Consider the following 22,801-nt stretch of genomic DNA (forward strand, 5'->3'; position numbering starts at 1 on the left):
AGTTGTATTAGGAAAGTTGTTTGAAATGTTTGGAACAAGTTTACAGGTAACTTTGCGCGAGTTGGAACCGGTATTTGTCTGGATCAAACGCGCCAAATAAATGGACATTTTGGAAATATAACGACAAATTTATCGAACAAAAGGACTGTTTGTGATGTTTATGGGACATATTGGAGTGCCAACAAAAGAAGATCTTCAAAGGTAAGGCGTGAATTATATCGTTATTTCTGAGTTTTGTGTCGCGCCCGGCGGGTTGAAATATGAATGTCATGTATTTCTTTGGTGGGGTGCTATCCTCAGATAATCGCATGGTTTGCTTTCGCCGTAAAGCCTTTTTGAAATCTGACACGTTGGCTGGAATACAAGTGTAGCATTAATTTGGTGTATTGCATGTGTGATTTCATGAAACTTTAATATTTATAGTCATTTAATTTGAATTTTGTGCTCTGCCATTTCACCGGATGTTGTCAAATCGATCCCGTTAATTTGACCCCTAAGAATATTTAATTAAGAACAAATTGTTATTTACAATGACAGCCTACCAAAGCCAAAAGGCCTCCTGCGGGGACGAGGGCTGGGATAAAAAAAATAAAAAAAATATAGGACAAAACACATATCACGACAAGAGACACCACAACACTACATAAAGAGAGACCTAAGACAACAACATAGCATGGCAGCAACACATGACAACACAGCATGGTAGCAACACAACATGACAACAACATGGTAGCAACACAACATGGGAGCAGCACAACACATGGTACAAACATTATTGGGCACAGATAACAAGACAAGGGCAAGAAGGTAGAGACAACAATACATCACGCGAAGCAGCCACAACTGTCAGTAAGAGTGTCCATGGTTGAGTCTTTGAATGAAGAGATGGAGATAAAACTATCCAGTTTGAGTGTTTTTTGTGGATCATTCCATTCGCTAGCTGCAGCGAACTGAAAAGACGAGCGACCCAGGGATCTGTGTGCTTTGGGGACCTTTAACAGAATATGACTGGCAAAATGGGTGCTGCATGTGGAGGATGAGGGCTGCAGTAGGTATCTCAGATGGGGGGTACATTTACATTTACATTTAGTAGTGAGGCCTAAGAGGGTTTTATAAATAAGCATCATCCAGTGGGTCTTGCGACAGGTATACAGAGATAACCAATTTACAGAGGAGTATAGAGTGCAGTGATGTGTCCTATAAGAAGCATTGGTGGCCAATCTGATGGCCGGATGGTAAAGAACATCAAGCCGCTCGAGAGCGCCCTTTCCTACCGATCTATAAATTACATCTCCGTAATCTAGCATGGGTAGGATGGTCATCTGAATCAGGGTTAGTTTGGCAGCTGCGGTGAAAGAGGAGCGATTACGATAGAGAAACCAAGTCTAGATTTAACCTGCAGCTTTGATAAGTGCTGAGAGAAACAGAAGGAAGAAGGCAGACAGAGATGGTCGCCTCGCTTCGCGTTCTTAGGAAACTATGCAGTATTTTGTTTCTTTATCTATTATTTCTAACATTGTTAACCCAGGTAATCTTAAGTGTTATTACATGCATACATACATACATACATCCCGCGCTCAGGTCTGTTCAACGCTGTTACGACCAATCTGATTCAAGACTGGGATATGTTCCGCATTGCGTCCAACAACAACAACATTGACGAATACGCTGATTCGGTGAGCGAGTTCATTAGAAAGTGCATCGGCGATGCTATATCCACAGCAACGATTAAAAAATTCCCAAACCAGAAACCCGTGGATTGATGGCAGCATTCGTGCGAAACTGAAAACTCGAACCACTGCTTTTAACCAGGGCAAGGTGACCGGAAACATGACCGAATACAAACAGTGTAGCTATTCCCTCCGCAAGGCAATCAAACAAGCTAAGTGTCAGTATAGATGTCAGATATATGTGTATAGGTGGCAGGGAAGTCAGGCGCAGGAGAGTCAAACGGAGTGTAAAATGGAGTCTTTTACTAATGTCCTAGTAACATGCTCCATAACACTAAACAGGAAAAGAACATAAACAAATGTGGGTAGGAAGATCCGTCGCGCACCTATACAACAGAAAACACTACACTGACAATAAACAATCTCTGACAAAGACATGGGGGGAAACAGAGGGTTAAATACACAACAGGTAATGAATGGGATTGAAAACAGGTGTGTGGGAAGACAAGACAAAACCAATGGAAAATGAAAAATGGATCAATGATGGCTAGAAGACCGGTGACGTCGAACGCCGAGCACCGCCCGAACAAGGAGAGGCAACGTCTTCGGGAGAAGTCGTGACAATAGAGACAAAGTAGAGTCGCAATTCAACGGCTCAGACACAAGCGGTATGGGGCAGGGTCTACAGTCAATCACGGATTACAAAAAGAAAACCAGCCCCGTCACGGACCAGGATGTCTTGCTCCCAGACAAATTAAACAACTTATTTGTGCGCTTTGAGGACTATACAAAGACTGTGGGCTCTCATTCTCCGTGTCCAACGTGAGTAAAACATTTGAACTTGTTAACCCTCGCAGGGCTGCCGGCCTAGACATGCTTCAAGATGGCCAGCATGGTTCCTGTTCCCAAGAAAGCTAAGGTAACTGAACTAAATGACTATAGCACTCACTAGCACTCACTTCTGTCATCATGAAGGGCTTTGAGAGACTAGTCAAGGATCATATCACCTCCACCCTACCTGATACCCTAGACCCACTACAATTTACTTACCACCCCAATAGGTCCACAGACAATGCAATCGCCATCACACTGCCCTATCCCATCTGGACAAGAAAAATACCTATGTAAGAATGCTGTTCATTGACTACAGCTAAGCATTCAACACCATGGTACCTTCTAAACTCATCATTAAGCTTGAGGCCCTGGGTCTCCACCCAGCCCTGTGCAACTGGGTCCTGGACTTTCTGATGGGTCTCCCCCAGGTGGTGAAGGTAGGAAACAACATCTCCACCCCGCTGATCCTCAACACTCGGGCCCCACAAGGGTGCGTTCTGAGCCCTCTCCTGTACTCCCTGTTCACCCACGACTGCATGGCCATGCACGCCTCCAACTCAATCATCAAGTTTGCTGACGACACTACAGTGCCAGACTTGATTACCAACAACGATGAGACAGCCTGCAAGGAGGAGGTGAGGGCCCTCAGAATATGGTGTCAGGAAAATAACCTCTCACTCAACGTCAACAAAACAAAGGAGATGATCGTGGACTTCAGGCAACAGGATTTGTGTGTATCAGGAAGTTGTTGTCAATTTTTTGGATTACTTGTTAGATATTACTGCACTGTCAGAACTAGAAGCACAAGCATTTCGCTACACTTGCATTAACATCTGCTAACCATGTGTATGTGACTAATAAAATGTGATTTGATTGATTTGAGAATACCAGTGTACCTTCTAGCCCTAGTCCCAAGTACTTGTATGAGATGACTACCTCAAGCTCTAAACCCTCAGAGGGAGTAATCACACCGGTGGGGAGAGGGGTGTTCTTCTTACCTAACCACATGACCTTTGTTTTGGACGTGTTCAGAACAAGGTTAAAGGTAGAGAAAGCTTGTTGGACACTAAGAAAGCTTTGTTGTAGAGCATTTAACACAAAATCCAGGAGGGGGCCAGCTGAGTATGTGACTGTATCATCTGCATATAAATGGATAGAGAGAGCTTCCTGCTGCCTGAGCTATGTTGTTGATGTAAATTGAGAAGAGCGTGGGGCCTAGGTTCGAGCCTTGGGGTAAACCCTTGGTGACAGCAGATGTTCTGGCTTTACACACTGCACTCTTTGAGAGAGGTAGTTAGCAAACCAGGCCAAAGGCCCTTCAGAGACACCAATACTCCTTAGCCGGGCCCACGAGAATGGAATGGTCTACTGTATCAAAAGCTTTGGCCAAGTCAACAACAATAGCATCACAACATTGCTTAGAATCAAGGGCAATTGTGACATAATTTAAGACTTTTAAGGTTGCAGTGACACATCATAACCTGAGCAGAAACCAGATTGCATACAAGAGAGAATACTATAGACATCAAGAAAGCCAGTCAGTTGATTTTTGACATGATTTTCCACCACTTTTGATAAACAGGGCAAAATAGAGAGAGGCCTATAACAGTTAGGATCAGCTAATCTCCTCCTTTAAATAAAGGACGGACAGTGGCTGCCTTCCAAGCAATGGGAACCTCCCCAGAGAGGAGAGACAGGTTAAAAAAGGTCAGAGAGAGGCTTGGTGATGATAGGGGCAGTAACTTTAAAGAAGAAAGGGTCTAAACAATCTGACCCAGATGTTTTTTGGGGTCAAGTTTAAGGAGCTCCTTTAGCACCTTTGACTAAGTAAACAATGTTTTCTTTGCAGTGGGTGTGTGTCTGTGTTGTATATACTTATTTTCTACTGTATGTATGTGTTTGAGTACACTGTATTTTAACAGAATGTGTATAATAGTGAGTGTTTGTGAATGTATGTGGATGTGAGCATATGCACTATTTATGTGAATTAAATACAACTGTGTGTGTGTGTATGTGTCATGTCATCCTGAGGGGTATCCTAAGAAAAAGGTTTAAGGAGTTAGCGAAGTAACTTTGGTCAACTCTAAATTTAACCTATCATACAAAAGTGGCTGACCGTTTAGCCAGGTAAATTTCCTTCAGAACTATTCTGCTACTATTCTGCTCCAGGGCAGGCTAACTCAACTGAATGAAATGTCTGAGCCACGAGTTGAAGACCAATGAAATCAGATTCACTCCCTCTTGCAACGATTGCATCATCCCCTTCATCTGAGGAAGACAACTGATTAAATATTTTATTGATGACATGTTTTTTAAATCTAAATTGCAATGTTAAAATACTGTATATCATATTACACATTTAGTAATGACAGAATGCATTTTAAACTTCACACAATGTAACACTTTTGTATGACTTAATTAAACAATATATAGATGGGAGTGAGGAACATTTGTGCATTGATAAGCACACCAAAGACGGCATTAACGATGAGCAATGAAATAAAGACGGAACTTCTAAAATAATATTTCACACCATAGTCTGCTGAATTTGAAAGATATATTTTCATTCATTTTGATTTCGGCACAAAAGAAAATGTGGCACTGACCCGCCCATGGATTGATGTTTCAGCGTCATCTCAATAAAGAGTTCTGCATTCGACATGTGTGACAAGCCTGCTAGAGTTAGCGGAAGGAGGACAGGCAATATCCACCATCGTAGTACAGATGAAGCCTGACCTGGAATGTGAAGCTTACTGAAGCTGGCTAGCTTTAGAAAACGTTGAGTAGATCTAGCTTGCTTCGTAGGATACCCCTCAGGGCTACAGGCCCCCAACCCCCCAAAAATGTAAACATTTCATTTTATTTTCATTATTTTTTTAGGAACTCGAGGTCTCAACTTACTGCTAAGAGTTAGAATACTAGAATCAACAAGGTGCAACTTCTAAATTTGGTAAAGCGTCAGTAGTTTTTCTCTTGTAATGTCAGTCACTGACAGTCACTCAATTAGACCATGTCACCTAAAGATGTTTTAATTGGTAAGTTAGTCCAGCCAGCTATCTACACCTTTTAGTAGTCATTCCCGGCACTGACCTCCAGGGGGCCCCCATTATTTTGTTGGTCACTCTCACTCAGATATCACATGAGCATGGCATAAGTCATGGGACATTTTAGAATTAGCTTTCAAATTGCAAAATGTTCTCTCGGCCCCATGGAAAAATGAATAGAATTGCATGAAATGAGTTTTAAAAACTGCAAAATGTTCTGTCCTCCCCAAGGCAAAATGTGTAGAATTGCAGGAAATTTGCTTTGAAACGGCAACATGTTCTGTCCGCCCCAAGGCAAAATGTTCTGTCTGCCCCAAGGCTAAATGTTCTGTCTGCCCCAAGGCAAAATGTTCTGTCCGCCCCAAGGCTAAATGTTCTATCTGCCCCAAGGCAAAATGTTCTGTCCGCCCCAAGGCACAATGAGTAGAATTGCAGGAAATAACTCTCTGCTGTCAAGAGGGGGACCACTACATCTGGTGGGGGGCCACCAAACTAGGAATGGGCATTTGAAATGATTTCACTATTTAAATAATATCAATAATAAAGAATTGGGAAATTTAAATGGGCACTTTCTCGAGTGAGACAGAGAGTCGGTGCGCTGCACTCTGCTTGTTTCAGCAGAAGGGTGGGGGAATGTTGAGAGAGGAGCAGTGGCCGGTGTGTGTGACAGTCTATGTGTGGCATGGAGGGAAAGAGAGAGAGGGAAAATAGCCATACCGACTCACACTAGTTAGACAAACTTGTTGCTACCATAGGTTATCTATCATACCATCTGATATTGCCTGCATTAAATCGTTGTAAAGAAGCTAGCTAGCTAGCTACAGTAGCCAGCTAAGTAAGCCAGCTAGCTAGCTAAAGTAGCAAGGCTAATTGAGGCTATTTTGGTGCACTTCCCATCCTTGTCTACAACAACTGTAATGAAACAACAGCCTACCTGTTGGTTGATCATTGTAGCCTACTCCTCATTTAGCCAACTGAACTCCAGAATGTTGATTACATTTAGCATCAGTTAGAAATCTCCCACTTCAGATGCTACACATGGAGCCTCTAACTGTTGCGCTGCTTTGATTGCCTGACAATAACAAAAAGCTACACGTGTGGAAAGTGTATTGGCTACCAGTGTGTCTTTTGTATGGGGTGCACTCATAAAAACTGTCATTAAAATGTTGAATGTATCCATGTAGGCTTTGCAGCAATGTCATATAGATCATTTTATTACATTTTGTAAAAAAAAATGGATACTCTCCCAAGTAATCCAATACTAACGTCCATTTGGATATTTGAATATTCAAATTAACGTGCCCATACCCCAGGTCAAATCTCTCTTAGGGTCCCCAAAAAACTAGGGCCGCCCCTGGTGTCATGCTCTCAGCTTCTCTAGTGTGTCCTTGAGAGAGAGCTTGTTTTTGTCTGTTTAGTATGTGTGTTTTAGAGACAGCGTTGTCTCTTGTTTGTAGCTGAATGACAGGGCAAAATGTTGATTTCCGCCTAAATAGATATACCCAACCGTAATTATTTTTCATGAGATGGCCATAAACAATAAATGGTAATGTTGCATAGTTTTAGAAAGATCTGTAAGTCACCTATCTGGTAAAACAATTGCTGATGTGTGCTCATTCTGATTGCTGAGGTGTACTCATTTTGATTGCTGAGGTGTCCTCATTCTGATTGCTGAGGTGTCCTCATTCTGATTGCTGAGGTGTCCTCATTCTGATTGCTGAGGTGTCCTCATTCTGATTGCCGAGGTGTCCTCATTCTGATTGCTGAGGTGTGCTCATTCTGATTGCTGAGGTGTCCTCATTCTGATTGCTGAGGTGTGCTCATTCTGAGGACACGAGCTCAAGTTCATAGTACAAATGATTGCTGAGGTGTCCTCATTCTGATTGCTGAGGTGTCCTCATTCTGATTGCTGAGGTGTCCTCATTCTGATTGATGAGGTGTCCTCATTCTGATTGCTGAGGTGTCCTCATTCTGATTGCTGAGGTGTCCTCATTCTGATTGCTGAGGTGTCCTTATTCTGATTGCTGAGGTCTACTCATTCTGATTGCTGAGGTGTCCTCATTCTGATTGCTGAGGTGTCCTTATTCTGATTGCTGAGGTGTACTCATTCTGATTGCTGAGGTGTCCTTATTCTGATTGCTGAGGTGTACTCATTCTGATTGCTGAGGTCTACTCATTCTGATTGCTGAGGTGTCCTCATTCTGATTGCTGAGTTGTCCTCATTCTGATTGCTGAGGTGTCCTCATTCTGATTGCTGAGGTGTCCTCATTTTGATTGCTGAGGTGTCCTCATTCTGATTGCTGAGGTGTCCTCATTCTGATTGCTGAGGTGTCCTCATTCTGATTGCTGAGGTGTCCTCATTCTGATTGCTGAGGTGTCCTCATTCTGATTGCTGAGGTGTCCTCATTCTGATTGCTGAGGTGTCCTCGTTCTGATTGCTGAGGTGTCCTCGTTCTGATTGCTGAGGTGTCCTCGTTCTGATTGCTGAGGTGTCCTCGTTCTGATTGCTGAGGTGTCCTCATTCTGATTGCTGAGGTGTCCTCATTCTGATTGCTGAGGTGTACTCATTCAGAGGACACGAGCTCAAGTACCTAGTACTAATGTTATGAAAATATGAGAAATCATATAAGATTTCTTTCATATTCAACAAAAGTGGGTTATTAGGGCTTGAAATGATATAGTAACAATCAAATTATAAATGACGTACTATAAGATTTCACATTTCATATAACTTTTAAATAAGTATGATCATACTTAGCGACAGTACAATATTGGCACTCTAACGTTGACAGATAATTTCTCCTTAACGTCCACTGAGCGTGCAGAGACACCATGTGTGTTACGGCTGTCGTCGAAATGAGACCAAGGTGCAGCGTGGTAGGCATTTTGAATTTATTAAATGAACACCAAAAAAACAAGAAAGATAAACGACACGTAAAGTAATGTAAGGCTAAACCAGCAACTGACAAAAACAAGATCCCACAACAGAAAGTGGGAAAAGGGCTGCCCAAGTATGATCCCCAATCAGAGACAACGATAGACAGCTGCCTCTGATTGGGAACAATACTCGTCCAACAAAGAAATAGACAACATAGAATGCCCACCCCACATCACACCCTGACCTAACCAAATAGAGAAATAAAACGGCTCTCTAAGGTCAGTGCGTGACAGTGTGCAGACTCTTTACAACTTCAGCTTTAAGCACAAAGTGATTTTGTCCGTCTGTGACCAAGAAAAAGTGGTCTTGGTTCAATTCTATGAAATTATTTTGTAGTTTCTCATGTTGAGAGCTCTAAATCCGTCTGAAAATATCACAGCGAGATGAAACTAGTATGAAACCGCTCAAAGTACCCCCCAAAAAGGGCTCTTACCATCTAAAAAGATATTATGTTTATGAGTGTGTACTGTAGCCTATATGTGTGTATGTGCTTCATAGTGTGTGTGTGTTTGTGAGCCTGCGTCCCCGCCCTTCTCCTGCTCTGTTGAGCACATGTTGTGTGCTTGGCCAGCGGAGGGGAGGGGACGATTATGCAAGAGCCTGTATGGCTGCCAAGCCGTGTGTGAGTGAGTGTGAGTGTGTGTGTGTGTGTGTGAGTGTGTGTGTGTTTGCGTGTTTGTTGAGGGACGAAACAGCAAAACAGGTAGCCGTCCAGCCAGAGGAATAAATAGAACATCACTGGCTCTGCATCTTAATTTACAAAACATGAACTATTGGGCTTTGTTATTATTGAGTTTGATCTTTGTTAGAAAGTGAATTAAAGCTGTAACTATGAGATTGTATATACAGCACAATCAACAAACTACTCCTGAACTTTAATTAACTTTAATTGCATTTACTAATGTCGCTCATAAAACATTCATAATCACTCACACAATAGATGATGGATATGTAAGAGATTCAGGTAAAGAAATCCCCTGGGAGTCTTCTCCTGCAGTGGTTCTGTCGTGTAGATTTGATGGTGGGGACAATGGAGGGTCTCTGTGTGTGATAGAGAGTAATAAACATCTGGATGTTGGTAGCACTTGAGACTGAGAAACCTCTTGATCGACCAAGAGTTGAAAAGATCCACCGATGAAGAAGAACATCTCATTTGATGGCAGCATCTGATTCTGTTCATGATTGCTGTCTGATTTCTGGGCAGCTGTGCACTGAGTGGGCTGTCTTTTGACATACTCACGAACACAAACACACACACGAACGCACACACAACACACACACACACGAACACACACACACACACGTGGGGCGCATCTTTGATCTGGGGGCCGTGTATATGCAACACAACACACACGATTCTTTAACCATTGAAATTTCCTCAAAAACATTTTACCCTCTATCTGACAGTACTGATTTGTTCAGTTATATTTCATATGAAAAAAAAACAAAAGGACAAGAGACAGCAGTATGGTGGAGGGGAGACGGTGGAGGGCAGACGGTGGAGGGAGCGGTGGAGGGAGACGGTGGAGGGCAGACGGTGGAGGGCAGACGGTGGACGGTGGAGGGAGACGGTGGAGGGCAGACGGTGGAGGGCAGACGGTGGAGGGGAGACGGTGGAGGGGAGACGGTGGAGGGCAGACGGTGGAGGGCAGACGGTGGAGGGGAGACGGTGGAGGGGAGACGGTGGAGGGCAGACGGTGACGGTGGAGGGCAGACGGTGCAGGGCAGACTGTGCAGGGCAGACGGTGGAGGGCAGACGGTGGAGGGGAGACGGTGGAGGGAGACGGTGCAGGGGAGACGGTGCAGGGGAGACGGTGGAGGGGAGACGGTGCAGGGCAGACGGTGGAGGGGAGACGGTGGAGGGCAGACGGTGGAGGGGAGACGGTGCAGGGCAGACGGTGGAGGGCAGACGGTGGAGGGCAGACGGTGGAGGGCAGACGGTGGAGGGGAGACGGTGGAGGGGAGACGGTGGAGGGGAGACGGTGCAGGGGAGACGGTGGAGGGGAGACGGTGGAGGGGAGACGGTGCAGGGCAGACGGTGGAGGGGAGACGGTGGAGGGGAGACGGTGCAGGGGAGACGGTGGAGGGGAGACGGTGGAGGGCAGACGGTGGAGGGAGACGGTGGAGGGGAGACGGTGGAGGGGAGACGGTGGAGGGAGACGGTGAGGGCAGACGGTGGAGGGGAGACGGTGGAGGGGAGACAGTGGAGGGGAGATGGTCAGTGAACCTGACAGCATAGTGAAGCTGCATACAGATGATTTGCTTTAGAGATATTTAATAGCACTACAGAATGTACACTTACAAATGTGTGAACAGAGATGATCTGATGCCAGAGTATTATAGAATCCATATGCCATTTCAACAACCATGCCATTCCTCAATGCAAACACCCCCCCCCCCACACACACACACACACAGACACACACAGACACACACAGACTCACAGACAAACCCCCACACACACACACACACACACACCTACACTCACAGACAAACACACACAGACACACACACACACACACACAGACACACAGACCCCCCCCCCACACACACACACAACACACAGACACACACAGACACACAGTATATTGGGGAGATTTGGCTATTGTCTACATAACATATGGTTTGTATGTACAGTATATTGGGGAGATTTGGCTATTGTCTACATAACATATGGTTTGTATGTACAGTATATTGGGGAGATTTGGGTATTGCCTACATAACATATGGTTTGTATGTACAGTATATTGGGGAGATTTGGCTATTGTCTACATAACATATGGTTTGTATGTACAGTATATTGGGGAGATTTGGCTATTGTCTACATAACATATGGTTTGTATGTACAGTATATTGGGGAGATTTGGGTATTGTCTACATAACATATGGTTTGTATGTACAGTATATTGGGGAGATTTGGGTATTGTCTACATAACATATGGTTTGTATGTACAGTATATTGGGGAGATTTGGGTATTGTCTACATAACATATGGTTTGTATGTACAGTATTTGTGAGGCTTTATTATTGTTGCTTTTGTGTTTTTTTTGTTGAGCAAAACTTTTTGTGGAAGGTACTACCCCCCCTGCAGTCAATGTCGCTGAGTTTCGTTGGAGGCGGGGAAACTGTGGAGCTGTTTCTGTTTGTGAGTCTTTTATTAAAGAATGTGAAACGATGTTGTCTTTTTGCAGATTTTCTTTCAATCATGCAGAGCTGTTCTTTTTGGGGCCTAAAATACATGTGTTCATATGGGCAGAATATTATCTGTAGGCAAAAATATATTTTTCTGGTAAAAGACTGACGTTTGGACGTTTCAGTTAAAACATACTGAAATGAAAACGTAGTTGTTTTACTTGGCTCTCACCATTACTAGCACCATTACCATTCACATTCAGTCAGCTTTGGTGTTGACATCAGTGAGCCTTCTGAATGAGGAGAGACACATTGGTAGGTCTACCTTCCCCGATACTTCACAGCTTCCCCCGGAAACTTAACGTATTGTAACCTCACGTGGATGAAAGAGTAGCGGAGGAAGGCTTCTGCTGCAGTGTTGGCCTTAATGTATTACGTGTTGCGGCGGTGCTTCGAGTAGTGATTATAGGCCCTGGCTACCAGGCTGACAGCAGAGCCCTGTTCTCTGTGTGTCCACCAGGAGGCAGTGTTCATGGGAAACGGGGAGCAGTACATCTGGAAGCCCCCAGAGGACAATGACATCATCACCTTGCACCCAGCGCCTATACCCCCGGGGGAGAATGGACAGGGATACACACCCACAGCCATGGAGGTGAGGGATATGTCTGTGTGTATGTATGTGGGTGGTGGAGTGGGCGGGATGAGGTAAGTGTGTCATGGGGAGATTTGTGTATTGCTTACGTAACATATGGTTTGTATGTACAGTAAATTTGTGTTAACTTAATGGTCAAATTGTGAAAGAGAGGTCCTGTTTACCCAGAGAGCTCCTCTTTGATTGGCTTTGCCGCCATAACACAGGCCTTCCTGAGTCAAACTTGGTCCGGGGCCTGGTTTCTGGTTACACTGCTGGGTGGGATTACAGCCATGTGGAACCGCAACATGTGGGCGGAGCTGAGCCCTTAACTCTGACACGTCAGTCACACTATGGGACAAAGTGACATCCCATTTATCATGTAGTGCACTACTTCTGGAGAGTTTCACTGTTGGCTCGGTTGCAGAAAAACAGGTTTGAGCCCCTGGCTCCTTTTGCCTTGTGGCTGTGAGCAGAGTTTAAGGGGTTAAGTCTCTGCTGTTTGGCTCCTCATTTAGAATGTAGAGATCAGACTACTACACAGATTTCTCTCTCTCCCTCCCTCTTTTTCTGTCTTTCTCTCCCGCTCTCTCAATCACTCATTCTTTCACTCTCTTTGTCTTACTATTTGTCTCAGAGAGGCAAGAACAATCTCCTCTTTCTCTTCTCTTCCCCCTTAATCCCTCTTCCTCTTTATGATTTTATCTTTCTTTCTGAGCTCCTAGTATACTCTGGAGTGTGTCAGTTGCACCCGTCAAAAGGTGTTCCACTATTCTCCTCCTCCGTCTCTCTCTTCTCGTCCACTCCTTACTTGCCTTTTGTAGGCGCTGGCCTGCTCTCAGCCAATCAGATCTCCCAAACCGGGTCTTACCCACTAACGTACATAATGCACACAAACCATTCTAAATTCACTACTTATTTTCTGATATCTACAAAATAACAGAAATAAGATTTTGTTGCCAAGTTTATAATCCTGTCACACACAGAGAGCAGAAATATGAACGGTACTGTATCTTAGAGTAGACGAGGAGAAGGAGAAGAGGAGAATGAAAAAAATCAAATATACAGTACAGGCTTCTTCAACAGCTGCAGTTTTGAAACCCCCATCGTCTTGTGACTTCCTTCCTCTGCTGCAAACACACACACACAAATACACACAAACACACACAGACACAAACACACACACACACACACAAATACACAAATACACAGACACACACACACAAATACACAGACACACACACACAAATACACACACACAGATCACACACACACAATACACAGACACATAATGGCTGCACAGATCACACACACACAAATACACACACACAGACACGTAATGGCTGCACAGATCACACACACACAAATACACACACACAGATCACACAAATACACACACACAGACACGTAATGGCTGCACAGATCACACACACACACAAATACACACACACTCACACACACACAAATACACGTAATGGCTGCACAGATCACACACAGCGCAGGGCATGGTCTTTGTTTATTAAAAAAGATCATCACAGATTTGTGGGGGCAGGGTTTAAGTGTTGCTAGAGATCTGTTAGGAAGAGAGAGACACAGAGAGAGAGAGAGAGAGGGGGAGGGAAATTGTTGAATCTAATGAAAAGAGGAACTGTTTATGTTCACCTGTATGAGTATGTGATAGTATCTCTAGAGTATAAAATATATACTTTGTAGATAGATACTCAGTGTCAGTTCCACCCCAACAGTTACCCCCTAAAGACCATTGTGCATTTTTTGAAAATCCCTTGGGGTCTGAGAGAGATAGTGACAGATGGAGTGACAGAAAGAGAGAGACCGAGAGCGACATGGAGAATGATAGATAAAGAGAGCTATTTGCTCATGAAGCATTTCTCAGGAGCAGGAGCAGAGGTGCAGTCCGGGTGTGAACACGGAAGACAAACATGACCGTATCCCACAATCCTTTTGTGCACCTCTCTATGACCTATGAAACAGAAATGCCACAGAGGTCACAATGTCACTTAGATGGAATGCCTCTGCAAGATTTTCCACAAGCCATTTGTTTGTAAGTAGAGAGTTTGCACACACACGTTAGTATTTCTTATTGTTGTTGCCTTGTCCAGAAGGACCCTGTAAGTAAGTATTTGGTTGGATGTGTATACCATGTGTATCCTGTAGTAAAACATGGAACTAAATATGGTCCATTAATACTTGCCATGTGTATCCTGTAGTAAAACATGGAACTAGATATGGTCCATTAATACTTGCCATGTGTATCCTGTAGTAAAACATGGAACTAGATATGATCTATTAGTACTTGCCATGTGTATCCTGTAGTACTAATAAAACATGGAACTAAATATGGTCCATTAATACTTGCCATGTGTATCCTGTAGTAAAACATGGAACTAGATATGGTCCATTAATACTTGCCATGTGTATCCTGTAGTACTAATAAAACATGGAACTAGATATGGTCCATTAATACTTGCCATGTGTATCCTGTAGTAAAACATGGAACTAGATATGGCCCATTAGTACTTGCCATGTGTATCCTGTAGTAAAACATGGAACTAGATATGGTCCATTAATACTTGTCATGTGTATCCTGTACTAAAACATGGAACTAGATATGGTCCATTAATACTTGCAATGTGTATCCTGTAGTAAAACATGGAACTATATATGATATATTAGTACTTGCCATGTGTATCCTGTAGTAAAACATGGAACTAGATATGGTCCATTAATACTTGCCATGTGTATCCTGTAGTACTAATACAACATGGAACTAGATATGGTCCATTAATACTGCCATGTGTATCCTGTAGTAAAACATGGAACTAGATATGGTCCATTAATACTTGCCATATGTATCCTGTAGTAAAACATGGAACTAGATATGGTCCATTAATACTTGCCATATGTATCCTGTAGTAAAATGTGGAACTAGATATGGTCCATTAATACTTGACATATGTATCCTGTAGTAAAACATGGAACTAGATATGGTCCATTAATACTTGCCATATGTATCCTGTAGTAAAATGTGGAACTAGATATGGTCCATTAATACTTGCCATATGTATCCTGTAGTAAAACATGGAACTAGATATGGTCCATTAATACTTGCCATGTGTATCCTGTAGTACTAATAAAACATGGAACTAGATATGGTCCATTAATACTTGCCATATGTATCCTGTAGTACTAATAAAACATGGAACTAGATATGGTCCATTAATACTTGCCATGTGTATCCTGTAGTAAAACATGGAACTAGATATGGTCCATTAATACTTGCCATGTGTATCCTGTAGTAAAACATGGAACTAGATATGGTCCATTAATACTTGCCATGTGTATCCTGTAGTAAAACATGGAACTAGATATGGTCCATTAATACTTGCCATATGTATCCTGTAGTAAAATATGGAACTAGATATGGTCCATTAATACTTGCCATGTGTATCCTGTAGTACTAATAAAACATGGAACTAGATATGGTCCATTAATACTTGCCATATGTATCCTGTAGTAAAATGTGGAACTAGATATGGTCCATTAATACTTGCCATGTTTATCCTGTAGTAAGACATGGAACTATATATGATCCATTAATACTTGCCATGTGTATCCTGTAGTAAAATGTGGAACTAGATATGGTCCATTAATACTTGCCATGTGTATCCTGTAGTAAAACATGGAACTAGATATGGTCCATTAATACTTGCCATGTGTATCCTGTAGTACTAATAAAACATGGAACTAGATATGGTCCATTAATACTTGCCATGTGTATCCTGTAGTAAAACATGGAACTAGATATGGTCCATTAATACTTGCCATGTGTATCCTGTAGTACTAATAAAACATGGAACTAGATATGGTCCATTAATACTTGACATGTGTATCCTGTAGTAAAACATGGAACTAGATATGGTCCATTAATACTTGCCATGTGTATCCTGTAGTAAAACATGGAACTAGATATGGTCCATTAATACTTGCCATATGTATCCTGTAGTAAAACATGGAACTAGATATGGTCCATTAATACTTGCCATGTGTATCCTGTAGTAAAACATGGAACTTGATATGGTCCATTAATACTTGCCATGTGTATCCTGTAGTAAAACATGGAACTAGATATGGTCCATTAATACTTGCCATATGTATCCTGTAGTAAAACATGGAACAAGATATGGTCCATTAATACTTGCCATATGTATCCTGTAGTAAAACATGGAACTAGATATGGTCCATTAATACTTGCCATGTTTATCCTGTAGTAAAACATGGAACTAGATATGGTCCATTAATTCTTGCCATGTGTATCCTGTAGTACTAATAAAACATGGAACTAGATATGGTCCATTAATACTTGCCATGTGTATCCTGTAGTACTAATAAAACATGGAACTAGATATGGTCCATTAATACTTGCCATGTGTATCCTGTAGTACTAATAAAACATGGAACTAGATATGGTCCATTAATACTTGCCATGTTTATCCTGTAGTAAAACATGGAACTAGATATGGTCCATTAATACTTGCCATATGTATCCTGTAGTAAAACATGGAACTAGATATGGTCTATTAATACTTGCCATGTTTTTCCTGTAGTAAAACATGGAACTAGATATGGTCCATTAATACTTGCCATGTGTATCCTGTAGTACTAATAAAACATGGAACTAGATATGGTCCATTAATACTTGCCATGTGTATCCTGTAGTACTAATAAAACATGGAACTAGATATGATCCATTAATACTTGCCATGTGAAAAGCATTTTTTACACACATGTTCCTTCTTGAAAATCGGATGTGTCATAAATTCATTGAAAAACATGGTTTGGCCTCCCGGGTGGCGCAGTGCCACCAGAGACTCTGGATTCGTGCCCAGGCTCTGTCGTAACCGGGGGGTGACGCACAATTGGCCTAGTGTCGTCCGGGTTTGGCCGGTAGGGAAATCCTTGTCCCATCGCGCACCAGCGACTCCTGTGGCGGGCCGGACCAGTGCGCGCTGACCAAGGTTGCCAGGTGCACGGTGTTTCCTCCGACACATTGGTGCGGCTGGCTTCCGGGTTGGATGGCGCTGTGTTAAGAAGCAGTGCGGCTTGGTTGGGTTGTGTATCGGAGGACGCATGACTTTCAACCTTTGTCTCTCCCGAGCCCGTACGGGAGTTGTAGCGATGAGACAGGATAGTAGCTACTAAACAATTTGGATACCACGAAATTGGGGAGAAAAAGGGGTCAAATTCAAACAAAAAAACTAACTTAAAAAACAACATGGTTTCGTGGTTTGGCTGTTATCCCTGACACACACCATTCTATTTTCTCCACTACTTGTTTGTGCTGACTGTGGTGAAATGTAACTGGTTTATCCAGTGGTTAGGTAACTCTGCCACACAGCCCAGCCAGAGCACACAGCAGGCTGATAACACAGTTTACTCTGCCTGAGCAAAATGGGTCAGGTTACTGCACTGTTTCAACACACACACACACACACACACACAGTTCAATGTTTGCACATACACATACTGTACACAGACACTCTTGCATACTGTATGTGCAGGCTGACACAGAGACAGTCTGTACACATTTATACAGTCATGAGGGCAATAAAAACCACTCACTATATCATCAAAGGCCTCACAGGTCTACTGTTCTTGACATATGCTACAGTACATATACTGTAATATAAATAAAGTACTGTGTCATGACACATTACAATACCATAACATTGACTTAAACTGTAAAAAAGCAAATGCTACTGTAAATGGAATTAATTTATAAATGAATGGATGAATGAATACAATTTGCTTTCACAGTATTTCTACTTAAATTTCAAGGGATTGCCTGCTATGTAAAGTGTTTACAAACATTAAAGCATATTAATGAATATTTTGTGTTTTATACACTATATATACTTAAAAGAATGTTTGACACCCCTTCAAATTCGTGGATTCGGCTATTTCAGCCAAACCCGTTGCTGACAGGTGTATACAATAGAGCCCACAGCCTTGTAATCTCCATAGATAAGCATTGGCCTTACTGAAGAGCTCAGTGACTTTTAATGTGAACCGTCATTGAATGTCACCTTTACAACAAGTCAGTTCGTCAAATTTCTGCACTGCTAGAGCTGCCACGGTCAACTGTTAGAGCTTCCCCGGTCAACTGTTAGAGCTGCCTCGGTCAACTGCTAGAGCTGCCCCGGTCAACTGTTAGAGCTTCCCCGTCAACTGCTAGAGCTGCCTCGGTCAACTGTTAGAACTGCCCCGGTCAACTGCTGGAGCTGCCCCGGACAACTGCTAGAGCTGCCCCGGTCAATTGTAAGTGCTGTTATTGTGAAGTGGAAATGTCTAGGATCAACAACGGCGCAGCCACGAAGTGGTAGGCCACACAAGCTCACAGAACGGGACCACCAAGTGCTCACTACCAAGTTGCAACACTCACTACCAAGTTCCAAACTGCCTCTGGAAGCAACATTAGCGCAATAACTGTAAGTCGGGAGCTTCATGAAATGGGTTTTTGATGGCCGAGCAGCCGCACACAAGCCTAAGATCACCATGCGCAATGCCAAGCGCCAGCTGGAGTGGTGTAAAGCTCGCTGCCATTGGACTCTGGAGCTGTGGAAACATGTTCTCTGGAGTGATGAATCACGCTTCACCATCTGGCAGTCCGACAGACAAATATTGGTTTGGCAGAAGCCAAGAGAACGCTATCTGCCCAAATGAATAGTGCCAACTGTGAGGTCCATACAGAAATGGTTTGTCAGAATCTGTGTGGAAGAACTTGACTGGCATGCACAAAGTGCTGACCTCAACCCAATCAAACAACTTTGTGATGAATTGGAACGGTGACTGCGAGCCAGGCCTAATCGCCCAACATCAGTGCCCTGACCTCCCTAATGCTCTTGTAGATGAATGGAAGCAAGTCCACACAGCAATGTTCCAACATCTAGTGGAAAGTCTTCCCAGAAGAGTGGAGGCTGTTATAGCAGCAAAGGGGAGACCAACTCCATATTAATGCCCATGATTTTAGAATGAGATGTTTGACTATCAGGTGTCCACATACTTTTGGCCACGTAGTGTATAACTTTCACTTCTAGAGGCCTTAGCAAAGGCTTCGAAACTGGCAGCGTCTCAACGGCAGAACATACCATATGTAACGTCCGTCGTTAAATTAAGACCATGGTGCAGCGTGGTAGGCATACATTTTCTTTTCATTTTAAATGTTCCACCAAAAACAATAAACAACTCAACGAACGTAAAGCTAGGAGTGCAACACATGCAACACACAAAGACAAGATCCCACAACAGAAGGTGGGAAAAAGGGCTGCCTAAGTATGATCCCCAATCAGAGACAACGATAGACAGCTGCCTCTGATTGGGAACAATACTCGGCCAACAAAGAAATATAAAATAGATTTCCCACCCTAGTCACACCCTGACCTACCAAATAGAGAATTTAAAGAATCTCTAAGGTCAGGGCATGACAGTACCCCCCACCCAAAGGTGCGGACTCCAGGCCACAAACCTGAACCAATAGGGGAGGGTCCGGGTGAGCATCTACCCTCGGTGGCGGCTCCGGTTCGGGACGTAGCCTCCGCTCCCTACGCTGATCCCTCTGCTTCTGTGGAACCGGAACCGTGGATCGTCGCCGGAGACTCCGGACCGTGGATCATCGCCAGAGGCTCTGAACTGGGAACCACCGCTGGAGGCCCTGGACTGCAGATCGTCGCTGGAGGCCCCGGACTGGGTACCCCCGCTGGAGGCTCTGGACTGCGGATCATTGCTGGAAGCTCTGGACTGCGGACCGCCGTTGGAGACTCCGGACTGGGGACCGTCGCTGAAGACTCTGGACTGGGGACCGTCGCTGAAGACTCTGGACTGGGGACCGTCGCTGAAGACTCTGGACTGGGGACCGTCGCTGAAGACTCCGGACTGGGGACCGTCGCTGGAGACTCCGGACTGGGGATCGTCGCTGGAGACTCCGGACTGGGGATCGTCGCTGGAGACTCCGGACTGGGGACCGTCGCTGGAGACTCCGGACTGGGGACCGTCGCTGGAGACTCCGGACTGGGGACCGTCGCTGGAGACTCCGGACTGGGGACCGTCGCTGGAGACTCCGGACTGGGAAACGTCGCTGCAGGCTCCTTGCCATGGATCATCAATACAGGCTCCGGGCCATGGATCATCACTGGAGGCTTCGTACCATGGATCATCACTGGAGGCTTCGAGCCATGGATCATCACTGGAGGCTTCGAGCCATGGATCATCACTGGAGGCTTCGAGCCATGGATCATCACTGGAGGCTTCGTGCCATGGATCATCATGGATCAGGTGCAGGATCTGCTGGGCAGTGGAGGCGCACTGGAGGTCTGGAGCGTAGAGCTGGCACAACGCATCCTGGCTGAATCCCCCCGTAGCACGGCAAGTGCGGGGAGCGGGCACAGGCCGAACTGGGTTGTGCTGGCGAACTGGGGATACCGTGTGTAGAGGTGGCGCAGGATATCCTGGGCCGAAGAGACGCACCGGAGGCCAGGAGCGCTGAGCCGGCACAATCCGTCCTGGCTGAATGCCCACTCTAGCACGGCAACTGCGGGGAGCTTGCACAGAGCGCACCGGGCTGTGGTTCCGTTTTCGCTGCCTCTATCTCCTCCTTCGGATGGCGATACTCCCCAGCCCTTGTCCAGGGTCCTGCTCCCTCCAGGATTTCCCCCAGGTCCAGTTCTCCTAACCACGCTGCTTGGTCAGTTGGTGGTGGAATCTTCTGTAACGTCCATCGTTAAATGAAGACCAAGGTGCAGCGTGGTAGCCGTACATTTTCATTTTAAATGTTCCACCAAAAACAATAAACAACTCAACGAATGTAAAGCTAGGAGTTCAAACACATGCAACACACAAAGAAAAGATCCCACAACAGAAGGTGGGAAAAAGGGCTGCCTAAGTATGATCCCCAATCAGAGACAACAATAGACAGCTGCCTCTGATTGGGAACCATACTAGGCCAACAAAGAAATATAAACATAGATTTCCTAGCCTAGTCACACCCTGACCTACCAAATAGAGAATTTAAAGGATCTCTAAGGTCAGGGAGTGACACCATAAGGATATGCCAAAAATCTCAAACATTTATGTAATGAACACGAGGGAGACAGAGAGCTGGTTTCAAGCGCAAGGCACAGCAGGTGTTTAATGTAACAGACCACAGGAGGAGGCAGATAGCTGGGTACAGCCTTCAACTGTACAGGCAGGGATAAGGCTAGTAATGTCGTCCGGGAGACCAGGCAATGGGTTGATAACAGGAAATCCGATAGGTTAAGGTACAGACAGGGAATAGGCAAAAGGCGTCATTAGTGAGGCAGGCATACACTGGAGGAGTAAATTACAGGAAAATCAGAGCTCCAATTAGAAGTGTAAAACCAAACAATACCTGCAAAGAACTGAACTAAATAGTGTGTGATAATGACATGCGGGTGTGTGAAAAGGAGGTCGTAGAGTTCATTGATTCGTTCCTCCTGTCGGGCTAGATGTAGCTGCAGCTCCGCTGAATCCATCTGTTGTTTTTGGGTGAGGTATTCTGTAATGAACACGAGGGACACAGAGAGCTGGTTTCAAGCGCAAGGCGCAGCAGGTGTTTAATGTAGAGGACCACAGGAGGCAGGTAGCTGGGTCCAGGGGCAGGCAGCAGGTCATACACAGGGGGTCCAAAAAGGCAACAGTACAGCCAGAGAAAGGGCTAGTAACGTCATCTGGGAGATCAGGCAATAGGTTGATAACAGGAAATCCGACAAGGTAAGGTACAGGCAGAGAATAGGCAAAAGGCATCGTTAGTGAGGTAGGCAAAAACGATCATACACAGGAGGAGTACATTACGGAAGAACAAGAGCTCTGAATAGAAGTGTGTCAAAAACAAACAATACCTCACAGTGATGGGGTGCAAAGAACTGGACTACATAGTATGTGATAATGACATACAGGTGTGTGAACAGGTGATCAGAATTCGGGTGACTCAGATCTGGAGAGTGAGCTGGTTCATGGGATCTATGTGTTTGAGAGTGTGAGCTGGAAAGTGAGCTGCATTCAGGGGATCTACGAGTATGAGAGTGTGAGTTGGAAGCAGATGATACAATTTAAGGTTTATGGTCAATCTATTTGGTTTTTAAAAATTCATTACAGTTTAAAATGTTCAGTAAGTTCAAATTCAGTCCATCATTAATTTAAAATTCCAAGTGATAAACAATTCAAATTTGGCAAAACAAATGGTCATCCAAAAAACAAAAACAAAGCAATCAATCAAAATAATCAGAAAAAATCTGTCAGTCCATTTAGTCATTCAATCTGTCCACAATGTGTCTGTGTCTTTGTGTTGGGGGAGGGGAAGGGTGGCGTCTGAGTTGGCAGTTGCTGAAGGGAATTGGCAGTTGGGGTTGGTCGGTGCTGTGTCCAGGTTTAGTGCTGGTGTTGTGGCTTGGACTGGGAAAGCCTCGGTTTATACTGGTGTTGGGGCCAAGACTGGGAAAGCCTCGGTTTATACTGGTGT

General features: G+C 44.2%; 1 protein-coding gene across 1 annotated transcript in view; it reads left to right on the top strand.

Moving 5' to 3' along the window:
• Positions 1 to 22,801, top strand: part of LOC115126382 (uncharacterized) — a 106,259-nt gene that overhangs the window by 80,234 nt on the left and 3,224 nt on the right. The window contains exon 8 of the mRNA XM_065005657.1: positions 12,139 to 12,270. Coding sequence (XP_064861729.1) covers positions 12,139 to 12,270 — 132 coding nt within the window. The remainder of the gene's footprint in view (positions 1 to 12,138; positions 12,271 to 22,801) is intronic.

The sequence above is a fragment of the Oncorhynchus nerka genome, linkage group LG20 (genome assembly GCF_034236695.1).
Source record: "Oncorhynchus nerka isolate Pitt River linkage group LG20, Oner_Uvic_2.0, whole genome shotgun sequence".
In the NCBI taxonomy this organism is placed as follows: domain Eukaryota; kingdom Metazoa; phylum Chordata; class Actinopteri; order Salmoniformes; family Salmonidae; genus Oncorhynchus; species Oncorhynchus nerka.